This window comes from Phaenicophaeus curvirostris, chromosome Z (assembly GCF_032191515.1).
Source record: "Phaenicophaeus curvirostris isolate KB17595 chromosome Z, BPBGC_Pcur_1.0, whole genome shotgun sequence".
Classification (NCBI taxonomy): domain Eukaryota; kingdom Metazoa; phylum Chordata; class Aves; order Cuculiformes; family Cuculidae; genus Phaenicophaeus; species Phaenicophaeus curvirostris.
Window position 1 is genome coordinate 67344517 of NC_091431.1, and position 13082 is coordinate 67357598.

Genomic DNA, 13082 nt, shown 5'->3' on the forward strand with positions numbered 1-13082 from the left:
AAGTTTGTGGGCCTCCTTCTTGAAGGGTTTGTTTTAAAGCCATTACCCTCCAGAAGAGTTTAACTGTGGATTTGATGTAAAGTTGGAAACAGAGGTACTACTAGTCCTGAATACAGATTCCCAAATCTTTTTCTCATTTCGCTCTGCTTTGATGCACTATAAGCCTTTTTTTACCTCATTTGGAAGAAGATTTGTCTGTCCAGAATTAGAAGAGCAAGGAGTGATAGCTAGAATGTCTGTTTATAATTTCTTTGTTACTCTGCCAGTTTTGTCTGGGGTTTTTTTGTTTGGTGGGTTTTTTTTGTTTTGTTTTGTTTTTTTCCCTTATGTTTTGATCTTTAAGGCTTTAAGGCTTTGTGCTGTGTGGCTGTTAGTCTGTGAGGACTTTTCACTTGCAACAGTTGTGACAGTCTGGCTTTGGATAGTGTCTTGTGGATGAGAGTAGTGAAGGGGATGTTTCTTTGCCCAAGTTGTATATTCATATAACTTACTGCATGCATAAGATCCATTCTAGGCCTGACCATGTTCTACTTCCTAAGCCTCTGAAGATGGAACAAAGGGTATGTTTTGAATTATTTTTCTTTCCATTTAAGATTGGGCTAGTAAGAAGCCTCTGTTATGTGTTTGTGCAGATCAGTCACACAACTGTACCTTGGATTGCCTCAGGCATCCTCAGCTGAAACTGTAGTCAGTCAGCTCCCTTAAAAAGCCCAGGCAACTTTGGTCTGTGATGGATTCCCATGCCCAGCGGTAACACTGGCCTCTATCTTAAAAGGACATACCTTATTTTTCAAGGATTTCCTCAAAGTTATATTGTGGGAAAGCACAGATTTGATGCTTTTATAATCATCCTTTTACTGACCTTTTCCAAATCATGTAAAACCTCACTGCAGAGAGGCTTCTTCCTTTTAAGCTTTCCAGGATCATATAGTTTTGGGTGTTTCTTAAAATGTTCAAAGATCGTTTGGCTCCCTGCCCATCAGTGAATTGATAGTGCATTCAGAACTATGTTGGTTCTCCAGTTGTCAGTGCAGTTATTTTTCCTACTGGGAAGTGTCTGTAAAGCTCTAGGAGTGGTTGTGTGATGCAGTTACACCGTCAATGGCAGACAAAGCCATGCAGTAGTTACTGGAGGAAACAATTTTCTGTTGCATGAACATCATAGTGTTGCTCATATGTGAAGTTTCGTGCTTCTGATCTGTGCTGTCTGCACATCACTGAAGTTGACTTATGGCAGGGTAGTCTCCAGGGCTGGAGATCAAATTGAAAAGTGAGTTCAGGCTTCTTTCTCATACATAGAATCTCAAAAAAAAAAAAAGAGACTGTAAGCATTCTCTTAGTAGTTATTACCTTAAAGGAGACAGAGACATTGCATTTATGCTTGCAAGCTGCTTTGTTTTCTGCTTTCTGGATAGCGTTAGTTAGAGGCAGCGTGGACTGGCATGTCATTAGATAGCATGGTCATTGCCAGCCTCGTGAGGTCTTCAGAGCTGCTGTTGTCTGAAGTGAGAGGAGGTAGGACAGGACCTAAAAGTATTGATAGCCAGTCTTCTTTGCGGTGCAGGGGCTGGGCAGGGGTCATGGCTTAAGTGCTTCACAGCTGATGGCGCCTTATTTGCATGTGTAGATTTCTTTCTGAAATACTTTACTTGGACTATAAGCTCCTAGAGGTGGGGACTTATATCTGCCACCTTAGTGGTTTGTGAATGATGCCTTCCTCCTCCTTTGCTGTGCAGCTATGGCTCAGCAGGCTAACCATGCAATTGCATAATACGTGGGGTGCTGCGCTATTCTTAGCAAGTGGTTTAGTCATTTTATTTTCAACTCCTACAGATACTCCTATGGAGCCAATACGATCTCTGAATTTATTTTAAATATGGAGTTCAATTTTAAAGATGAAGCCTAATGTTTGGACTCTGGTTCTTTGTTTTGTTTAGACCTAGTTTCTTCTGCATTTTGCTGTGTGTGATAAGCTGTAGATGTTAAGAAAGGATGCTCTGGCTTATGGCCCTGATTTTTCCAGTTGTTCTGCTATTCTGTCTCTTATTGCTTGAATTGCAACATGTCTGGGTAATGTTTTTCTCTACTTCTTATTCTCATCAGGCTTTTGTTCAGTGGTGCTTAGAAAAGTTTCTTCATTTTCCTTGGGAGGAAAAAAAAGCTCTGTGCATGCTCTTTTGCTAGATTTATGGAGGTATTTGAGAGGGAAACTGTTGCTTGCTTTGCAGATTTTCTGCGCTATGGTCGTATATAGGCTTCCTTCCACTTGTAAAAATCCACTATAATCAGAAATATTTGGAATTCTCACACCCCATAAGACAACCTCTTCCCAGAAATAAAGCCTGTGTTTCCATTCGTGTAGTTTGCAAAGTTTTACGGATTTGATGTTAAGTGAATACCTGTTTTTTCACGTGAACTGGAGGGATCTGAGATGGAAGTATGCACTGAGAGCTGTCTCTTTCTTTTTTTGACTTTAGTATCTTATTCTGTTCTACCCAAATAGACCTCCTGGGAAACCGTAGGGGGAAAGAAGAAAAGTCTTGGAAAGGAATCTTTAGAAAACAAAGAGAACAGAGATAAACGCGGAGACAGAGAAGTGAGTCGCGGAAGGGGAAGTTCCAACCGACGAGGAAGAGGAGGTAGCCGTGGCCGAGAGTGTACGTACAGGGGTTTATTTTTAAAGATTCAGACACTTTTCTTGCAGCTGATACTGGCTGAGTTGAGAGAAAGTGCATAATGGAGTAAATCCTGTCTGGCTTGTAGCTTTGCGTCAAAGGGGTCCTAACTTGTTAATGCAACAGGTATGCTTGATCTAAGTGACTTTTTTGGGATGGTCTGTGCTTGTTCAGAGACAGTCAATTTAATTTCAATTTCTGTCCTGGTTTTATTAATTGATCTTGTACAAATTGCTGTTCTTTTCATAAGTTTAGGAATTGCGTCTTTTTAAGACTGCCTGAGAGTAAATGTGTTGCTGCATAGCTGATAAACTTTTTGTTTCTTTTAATGAGAAACTTAAGCAGTTTTGACTCTGTGGCCTTTTATGAGTGGGAGAACCCGAGTAAGTTCTCATCTACTCATAAGGGGAATGAAAAGACTGGGGTCATTATTAGTCTCTGGTATATTTTACTGACATAAGGGGACGAAAGGCTAGTTTCTACCACAGCAGTAATTCTTCTGAGTTGAAACAGTTACAAATTCGCTACAGTTTATACAGATGCACACATTGCACAAAAGCAAACTGATGTTTCTAAGTTGGGTATTCACATTGAGTTGCCATTTGATACATGTTGCTTTTTCTCTAACTTTTATTATTAGTATCAAGGCTGCATTCCTTTCTTTAAGGGCCAGAGACAACACTGATAGGTGAGCAGAGAAACCAGAGTGGAACAAGCATGTTTAGATTTTGCTTACAAGCAGGAAAAATACTTACGATATTAGCCAGCTCTTCTAATTAGTTATTGGAATATATTGAAATTTTGTGCCAGTAAAGGCACTGTGAGTCTTAGTAGAATAGAGTAATGTCAAGATAGGAAAAAACATTAATAAAATTTGCAGCTATACATAGAACAAATTTAAATTGAATCCACCAAAGTGAAACCATGCTCAGAGAGTGGTGCAGCACTGGAACAGGCTCCCCAGGGAAGCAGTTGTGGTTCCAAGCCTAACAATATTTAAGAAGCATTTGAACAATGCAGTCAGACACATGGTGTAAATTTTGCTGGGATAGGAGTTGGACTCGATCATCCTTGTGTGTCTCTTCCAACTCGAGTCCTTCTGTGACTCTGTGAAATTGGGAGGCAAAGTTTTTGCCTGAGACAGATGCTGCCTGTTTCTTTTATAAACTGGAATTAGAGATTTTTCAGATGGTTAACAAATCTCGATATTCTCTTCCCAGCTTTGTGTCCAGGCATTAATGATTTTATTGCTGCCATAAGGAGAAGCTGTGTGGTACAAAATCTCAGCAGTGTTTTAAGTGGACAGCCTACTTTGTTTTTCCATCAAGGAAGTAGCCTTCTTTCAGAGTGCCTCCTCAGGAGTTTTCCACACAGTATTTAAGTTGCTGTGCTTTCCCAACACCTCACCTTCAGCCAGTTATTATGCTGTGATTTAAGTACAGAGGAGATTTCTTTCAAGTTTCCTTGTTTGTACATGGATGTGGTGTGGGCAGACAGGAGAAGAGTCGTTCTTCATTATCCCTTATTCTTTTACTATTGCCACCCAGAGTGTTACTAAGGAAGCATAGGATGAGGCAGCTGTATTCCCTACCTTGTTACAGAGGTAAGGCCATAATCAATTTAGTAGTATAGGCTGCAAATCACTGCACTTTTTATTCATAAAACCAGAATTCTCTTCTGAGGGATATTTCCCTCTTGTTAGATATTTTGCTTTCTTATTGTCCAGTGCAAAGTAAATGTTACTTGCTTGTAGCCACACCTTCAAAGAGGAGGGGTGACTGAGATATGTTGATCAGCCCACTCTACAGTCTTGCCTTTTCTTTTGGGGTTCAGGTTCAGCAGATGGTTATGAAGTCTCAGGTGTGAGTTGCTAAAATTTCTCTTAAGCTGTCCTCTCTCCACAGTTAGAGCTGAAGAAAACGGAGTGGACAACAATCAAGGAGACAGGCCTTCGGACCGCGGGAAACGTGGCCGTGGGAGAGGTGAGGTGGTGGCATTGATGTGGGACTGGCACTGATTTCATGTCCTGAAATTAAATTCTTTTTTTTTAAAAACACCTTTTTTTTTTAAACGTTTGTTGGTTATTCTTTGATTCCATAAGCACTTCAGTCACCTTTAATTTAGGAATATTGTCATCCCTTACCACTAGTTATGTCTTGGTCTCAGAACAGTTCAAATGAGTTGACAGAAATTGCTTTTATGGTAGTTTCCCATGTAGCAATCTGGTGTCCTCTGGCTGTGGAGAGCTTTTTTCCCACATCAACTCATGCCTGTCTATTGTGAGTGGGAGTGCTCTGGGCTCCTCAGCGTGTACCTTGGCAGCAGGAGAGTACAAGATTCCATCTGTAGGGCTTATGGAAAGGGATTTGATGTGTGTTTGTGCCATTTCTTTGGGGCAGGTCAGGTTGTCAGGTTTCCCTTCTGTCTTTGGTACCAGTCAGAGAAAGTACAAGCTGCCTTAGAGGCTTTTTCAGTAAGAGAAGGAATTTGGCATGGGAAAGAGGAGAATTGTGGAGAAAGAATACTGCAGAGTCTTAGGTACGACTCTGTTCTTATTGTGTAGACGAGATAGGAAAGATTTTGATAATGGATTCAGTATGGAATCAAGTGATGTTTGGTTAGTTTAGATTTTCATAGTATGGAGTTGAAACAGGCTTGGTTTTACCTTGAGCAGGAGGAATGAAAATGAGCAGTTGAAGTACAGGGCAGATTATGTGGGGAACTGGATATCAGATAAGTTAAATTGATAACGTGCACAGCAGAGTTAACATACTTAAGAAGTAACGTCTGTCTTGGAGAAAAATCTGCCTTCAAAGGACAATTTTTTCTTTTTCTCTTTGGAATGTCCAGTAACCAGGCACTCAAGACAGGTACATTCAAGTTCATTGTCTCTGGATCTGCATCTTGAAGGACTGGGAAAGGTGCAAAGACATGTACCTTCCAGAGGGTAGCCAGAATTACCTGGTTGTGCATGTGAATCAGGAAATGTGGAATGTTGTGTGCAAACAGGTAGCTTTGTAGGGAAAGGTGTGGTTTTGGTCTAGGTGGAATGTAAGTATTTTGGTATTTATTTTATAAAAGGATGTTAAAAAAATTATTTAAACTTAGAGGTTGATTTCAAATGGAGTCTTTTTGCTTTGTAACCTAATGAAAAATACGCTGCTTCTGTCAGCACTGTAGCCTTTTAGATGGAGATTTTCTGTCTCGAGCCAAAGCACCTAATCATCAGATCAAATGGACATATCTGTCTGAAGAAACAAGAACAACTTCAACCAATTTATGTTCTCTGGAATAGCATACATAGTATTACTGCATTTCTCAGCTATATCTGGTGGAGACTGTACATCCATGTGGGCAAAGTATCTTAATGAAGTGTTCTTAACTGTCTGTGATAAACCCGTTGAAAGACTTCAGGATCATTATATTACAAGTGTGTGTATTCTGTGGCAGGAAATACCTAATTTAATTTTATAATGGGAGCCCTTGAAATGTGCAGGGGGTTGTATAGAGCTGTGTAAATCAGTTCTTACTATTTCAGGGATGCGCAGTCTTCTTTCTTTGGACATTAGTAGAAATAAAAAAAGTTTCCTGCCATTTAATTCAGTAGCCTGCCTTTTCTGTTGCACAGAATAGTGAGATATGGGATCAAGTACTTCAGCTGGAAGTAAATAGATTGCTGCTAATCACAACAGAACCCTTTTTTAGAAATGTTTCATGCAGTGCTTGTGTAGGAATCTAGGCATCAGCTACGAAATTAGGGGTCATCTAATAACTGAGCAATGCACTATCTCTCTATTTTAAGCTGCCTTCTCAGGCTGGAGTTATCTTACTGGCTGCTTTCTAGGGGAAGTTTCGCTGGGCTGTTGTGTTACTGCTTTGCAATAGAACAACCTAATTTTAATTTTTAATAACCTAATATAGTTTTAAAGAAGTTGTATGGACTGAAAGTAGCAGAAATGGGTTTGACACTGGGGGGTGATAATATGCTCTTTTCTGAAGTGGAAAAACCCTGATACTAAGTATACCTGATAAGTATTTCAGCCTTACTGCTCTAGGTTGTAGCTTTCTTGTGCAGTAGATACTCTGTTAATGACAGTGTGACATTCCTTGCTACTTTATAGGATAGGTGTTCAGTAAACACCACTGGTTGCTGGTATGTGGATCAGGGATTTGAAGTAGATATGTGTTATTGACTGATTAACAGAAAGCAAAACTGCATCACGGGATGTGTTGCAGGACGCATCCCAGCTGGAATGGCACTACCCTCAATCTTTGCTTGCTAAACTGAAGATGTAAGCATTGGCTTGGAAAAGAGTCAATGAATTTCTCTTTTTTTTTAGGGTGTCCTTCACAGGAATCTTTCTTTTCAGAGCTGGATTTCTGGAATGAGCTTAATTTAGATGTAAAAAAGGATATAATGATGATTGATAGTAATTGCAGCAAAGTACTTGCCAGGATTTGTAACTGGCTGAAACAGAATCTTGTGAAGGAGTTATAGTGGAAGGTGGTTATGTCTTTAGGATTGTCATCTCTGGAAGTATTTCCCCACTTGCGTTTTAACCAGCTGCAGCGTTACAGATGCATTGACAAACTTTCTACACACAAATCTTTTTATACTGCTGTTTTGTGCTGTTCTCACATTTTAAGGTATGATGCTCTCACCAGCCTCCATCCAGTGTTGGAAAAGATGTGTTAGAGCTAGTAAGGGCTTCCAAAGGTACTGGGAACGCTGCATTTATAAGGTGTGAGGGACAAGCAGAATAGGACTTCTCGACAGGGCCAAGTGGGTGTAGGGTAGACATATTTGCAGAGACGGTTCTGTGAGGAAATTGACTAATCACTCAAAACAAGTATGAATATTAAATGAAATCAGTAGATTCAGAATTAACTTAGAGAGGTGGTTCATCATACGTGTAGTTTACCTGAGGAATTCATTCATGTTGTGGGTGCTGAAAAATTACACACAGACTTCACAATTTCAACCTGAGAAGAAACACAGCAAGGAGAGGAGAAACCACTGAGGGTTCTGATGTACGTAAATTATCTTCAGCTGAGGAATTTTGAGCCACAAATAGCTGAAGACCAGGAGTGTCCAGAGAATCTGCACTGTGGTTTTAGTTCTTGGTACTCTTATCTACTTGACCATAGCTGATAATGGGATAGCAGCTAGATGGACTGTTGGACTTGAGTCGTTGTAGAATTTGTTGTGGAGTCATGTGTAGCAATTCTTTGGGTTTGCAAAGTGAAAATGGATTTGTCCCTTTTAATTCTGTTCCTCTGTTCTCTTCCTTTTCACTCTTCCAGAGCAATGTGAGCATGCCATAAATGTGGATGCTGACAGGGATTGTTTTTCTAGCAAAACAGAGATAGAAATGAAAGAAAAGCATTATGGTTAAACTTTGGACTTAAACAACGTAATGATGAGCCTCTTGGATTTCTTTTTGTTTGCTAGCTGAATGAGAAGGCAAAGCAGCTTACTCTTTTTGTAAATACCTTCCTGTAGTCCAGCTTTTATTATTGTTATCTTTTTTTTGTAGCATTTTTAGGTAAGTATGCTATCCTTGAAAGAAGTTGAGCTTCTGTAATCAGAATTGTATGTCTAAACATTTTCTTGTTTTAAAAGCTTAGAACAGGTGGCACAATGTATTTTGGACTTTCTTTGCCAGATCTAGTAAGGATGTTGTGTTTTCTAAAACAGGAGTGTAGAGCAGACCTTCTGGAGGTCATTATCTGAAGTCTGTGTAGTTTTGCTGTAGTAATTTCTGTATCAGTTAGGAAGCTGTCATGTGAAATCTTTTTTTCTTTTTCTTTTGAGATTAAACAGAATTTAGTTTTAACCTAAGTTACGTATTTTCTTTTAAACATAACAAGTTTTCTGCATGTCCTTCTAAGAATGATTACTAGAGCACATGGAGTATATAGGTGATCTGGTGCTTCTAGCTTTATGATGACTAGTAAGATAAAAGTGATTTCAATTATTAAATATAATTTTGGCGTTTGTTTTGATAATGTGGAATACCTAAAGTACAAACTTAGCCTCCTTATCTCTTCATAAGGCTTAAGGACATCACCTTGGCATCTGCAGGGTGGCTGGCTGCCTCTGCATTTCTAGTGCAGAGGCCAAGGCTTTTCAGTGACTTTGTAGTGGGAGATAAGCACAAATCTAGGGTGTTGTCTGCCCTTCCAGTCTGCATTTCCTTTTCCATTCAGATATTTTGAGGCTTTTTTTCTTAACCTCAAAGTGTCTTTATCTAATTTAAACCTGTCAATGTGAAAATCTGTATTTTGAAATAAAGCACCTGTCTTACGGTTGGAAGGTTTTAGGTCTGCAAGCTCAGGCAGCTGGATGTTTTACAAAACAGCCTATTAAGTTAATGGGCTAGGCCTGCCCCAGTTGTGGTGCTACACAGTTTTCTCGTGTGCGTGCATTTGTGTTTGGGGAAGAAACGTTCTGAATAAGAACAGGGATGGTACCAGAGTAAAGACTTAATCGTGTCCTTATAAGTGTCTTGAACTCCCAGGGGGTTTTAGTGGAAACAAAACTCCCTGCCTGCCAGGGTGTAAGTGTTGACTTCTGTAGTAATCAGTCCAAAAGAGAAAATGTGAATTGTGTCAGTGATAGCTGACATGAACAGCAGAGGGAGGTGTGCCAGAGAACAGGGAAAAAAGCCCAACAGTACACAATTGAACAATGTTGCGATGTTAAAGGAAACAAAACAATGTTTTAAATAGTTCATGGTTGAAAATTATGTTAGATGGATAGTAGCAGGAATGTTGATCAGAATCAACTGTAGACATAGTTCCCCGGTCCTGGTTTCCTGAAACAGAAATGAGTAAGCAATGCTGACTTGATACTTCAGGCTGTTGTTTGTAGATCTGAGTTCAAAAGGGAAGTGAGGAGATGTTACGAGAATTTACATGAGGCAGGGCAGTAATTTTGTTCTTTGCCTCATATCTGTTATTTGCTTTTGTGCTTAACGTGCTCATTGACTGCAAGAACATCTATTCCTTTAGACTCACTAGAAGATACAACGAGCTACTGCCAAGTGTCTTGGTTGCTTTTTGTGGGTAGGTAAAAATGTTGATAGAAGAATTGCTGATTGTGAATTATGACAGGAGAAAGGTTTCTTATGAACATTGACTGTTGCAATCTAAACTGTATGTACACATCTCTTTAGAATAGTGTTAAAGCTATTCTTTTTATGTTAAAAGCATAAACCAACATTGCTGCTGAGGGGAGTTGCTCATGTCCATCTCCTGGTGCATTTGAACTGTTTCAGAAGGTTGATCCAAGTGTAAAACTAGCCAACAAAGTAAGAAGTGGGCAGGTAGTGTGGTAGCTGGGGACAACGGGTTTTTTTTGGTGGCTTATCCTGGTGTAAATGTGACTAGTTTTCTTGGCGTTTAACAAGCAGGGGACTACTTTGGATAGCTGTGAACTGATAATTTTATTTTGTGATGATGTGATGTGATTACAGTACTTAAGGGCAAGGGAGCCCATGAGGGCTGGGAGCTCTTCAAAAAGGAAATCCTAGCAGCTCAGGAGAAAGCCATCCCCATGTTCCGGAAAAAAAGCTGGCAGGGGAGAAACCAGCTTGGTTGAACAGAGAGATCTTGAGAAGAAGAGAAACGTTTATGGGCTCTGGAAGAGGGGACAGGCGTCTTGGGTGGACTACAGGAGGGAAGTGAGATTGTGTAGAGAAAAAATCAGAAGGGCTAAGGCTCAACTAGAAAGCAGATTGGCAAAGTCTGTGAAAGATAACAAAAAATCTTTCTATAAATATATAAATAATAAAAGGAGGACTAGGGAGACCATACAGTCCCTATTGGACGCAGAAGGAACAACAGTGACAGGGGATGAGGAAAAGGCTGAGGTACTTAATGCCTTCTTTGCCTCAGTCTTTAGTTGTAAAGAAAGTTGTTCCCTCTGTGTACAAACCCAGGAGCTAGAGGAGCAAAATGAGGCTCCCATGATCCAAGAGGAGGTGGTCAGAGCCTTGCTAGCCCGACTAGACACTCACAAGTCTGTGGGGCCGGATGGGATTCATCCAAGGGTATTGAAGGAGCTGGCAGATGTGCTGGCCAAACCCCTTTCCATCATCTTCCAACAGTCCTGGAAGACTGGGGAAGTTCCCCTGGACTGGAGGCTGGCTGATGTTGTGCCCGTCTACAAGAAGGGTCGCAGGGAGGATCCAGGGAACTCCAGGCCTGTCAGTCTGACCTCAGTGCCAGGGAAAGTCATGGAGCAGGTGATCTTGAGTGCCATCATGAAGCACATGCAAGAGAACCGGGTGATCAGGCCCCGTCAACACGGGTTCACAAAAGGCAGGTCTTGTCAAACTAACCTGATCGCCTTCTATGACAAAGTGACTCGGCTGCTGGATGAGGGAAAGGCTGTGGATGTATCTTCCTGGACTTCAGTAAAGCCTTTGACACAGTTTCTCACAGCATTCTGCTTCAGAAACTGTCACCTCTGGCCTGGACAGGCGCACACTCTCCTGGGTGGAAAACTGGTTGGATGGCCGGGCCCAGAGTGTGGTGGGAAATGGAGTTAAATCCAGCTGGAGGTCAGTGACAAGTGGGGTTCCCCAGGGCTCAGTGCTGGGTCCAGCCCTGTTCAATGTGTCTTTATCAATGACCTGGATGAAGGCATTGAGGGCACCCTTAGCAAGTTTGCAGATGACACTAAGCTGGGTGGAAGTGTCATTCTGCTGGAGGGTTGGGAGGCTCCAAAGGGATCTGAACAGGCTGGACCGCCGGGCTGAGTCCAATGCCATGAGGTTTAACAAGGCCAAATGCCGGGTCCTGCACTTGGGGCACAACAGCCCTATGCAGTGCTACAGACTAGGAGAAGTCTGGCTAGAAAGCTGCCTGGAGGAGAAGGACCTGGGGGTGTTGGTTGACAGCGACTGAACATGAGCCAGCAGTGGCCCAGGTGGCCAAGAAGGCCAATGGCATCTTGGCTTGGATCAGAAATGGCATGACCAGCAGGTCCAGGGAGGTTATTCTCCTTCTGTACTTGGCACTGGTGAGACCGCTCCTCGAATCCTGTGTTCAGTTCTGGGCCCCTCACCACAAGAAGGATGTTGAGGCTCTGGAGCGAGTCCAGAGAAGAGCAACAAAGCTGGTGAAGGGGCTGGAGAACAGGCCTTGTGAGGAACGGCTGAGAGAGCTGGGGTTGTTTAGCCTGGAGAAGAGGAGGCTGAGGGGAGACCTCATTGCTCTCTAAAACTACCTGAAAGGAGTTTGTAGAGAGGAGGGTGCTGGCCTCTTCTCCCAAGTGACAGGGGACAGGATGAGAGGGAATGGCCTCAAGCTCCGCCAGGGGAGGTTTAGGCTGGACATTAGGAAAAAATTTTTCAGGGAAAGGGTCATTGGGCACTGGAAGAGGCTGCCCAGGGAGGTGGTTGATTCACCTTCCCTGGAGGTGTTTAAGGCATGGGTGGACAAGGTGCTGAGGAGCATGGTTTAGTGATTTATAGGAATGGTTTGACTCGATGATCCGGTGGGTCTCTTCCAACCTGGTTATTCTATGATGGTTTTGTGCTCACTCACTGCTACATCCAAAACTGTCAGTGCAGGAAGGAGAGCAGAGCTTGTGATCACTAGTCAGGAAAACCTTGGTTGCAGTAGTTTGGATTTAAATGGGTTTGAGTTCCTGTGGGATTGCATGCTCAGCATCTGGGTCCTTGCTCTGAATTACATTGTGGAGCCTCATTTGTTCACTGACCTTTTAATCACTGTTGAAAAGTACCAGAAGTTCGCGAATACCTGATACCTATACACGGTTGCTTCATGATGGACTTCTTTGTGTTAGAAGACTGTGCCTTCTGTTGTTTTAAAGCCATGTTTTAGTTTTCACAGGTGAGAGCGCTAATTTTCTTAGCATGACCATTTAAGTATGTATTAGTGATCTGGTTGTGTCAGAGAATCAGCCCTTCCCACTGGCATCTTGAATTAATGACCATGATTAATGACCATGATTTGCTATCCAAGTTAGGATGTTCTTTCAGTGGTGAGTACTCACTGTCCCATATTTTTAACAAGTTCTTTTAAGTGTCTTTTCTAGCTTTGATTTTAGTGCTTTCTGTAATCCCAGTGGATTGGTACTGCCCTGTTGTCTCCATTAGAATGCTTTTTGTTGCTTTTGTTGATCATGTTTATTTTCAGTTTTGACAAAGCATTGACACAGCTTTCTGGAATTAAAGGAATCCACTTAAAATTCAAGTTCAGGATTAACTTTCAAGGTGTTATGTTACAAAAAATCACCTTGCTGATTAGTATTCGAAGTCTGTGCATACAACTTCAGAAACAATGTGATTTCTTTCTAGCGATTTCTAATCTTGCTAGAGGTTCCTGTTGTTGTTTTTATCCAGTACTTTATCGGACCTGTGCTGGTAAGTCATC

At 41.5% G+C, this 13082-nt stretch overlaps 1 protein-coding gene across 6 annotated transcripts in view; it reads left to right on the forward strand.

Moving 5' to 3' along the window:
• Positions 1-13082, forward strand: part of UBAP2 (ubiquitin associated protein 2) — a 365909-nt gene that overhangs the window by 275261 nt on the left and 77566 nt on the right. For all 6 annotated transcript variants that reach the window (XM_069880909.1, XM_069880914.1, XM_069880912.1 and 3 more), the window contains exons 5-6: positions 2504-2657; positions 4580-4657. In XM_069880909.1, the coding sequence (XP_069737010.1) occupies positions 2504-2657; positions 4580-4657 (232 nt within the window). The remainder of the gene's footprint in view (positions 1-2503; positions 2658-4579; positions 4658-13082) is intronic.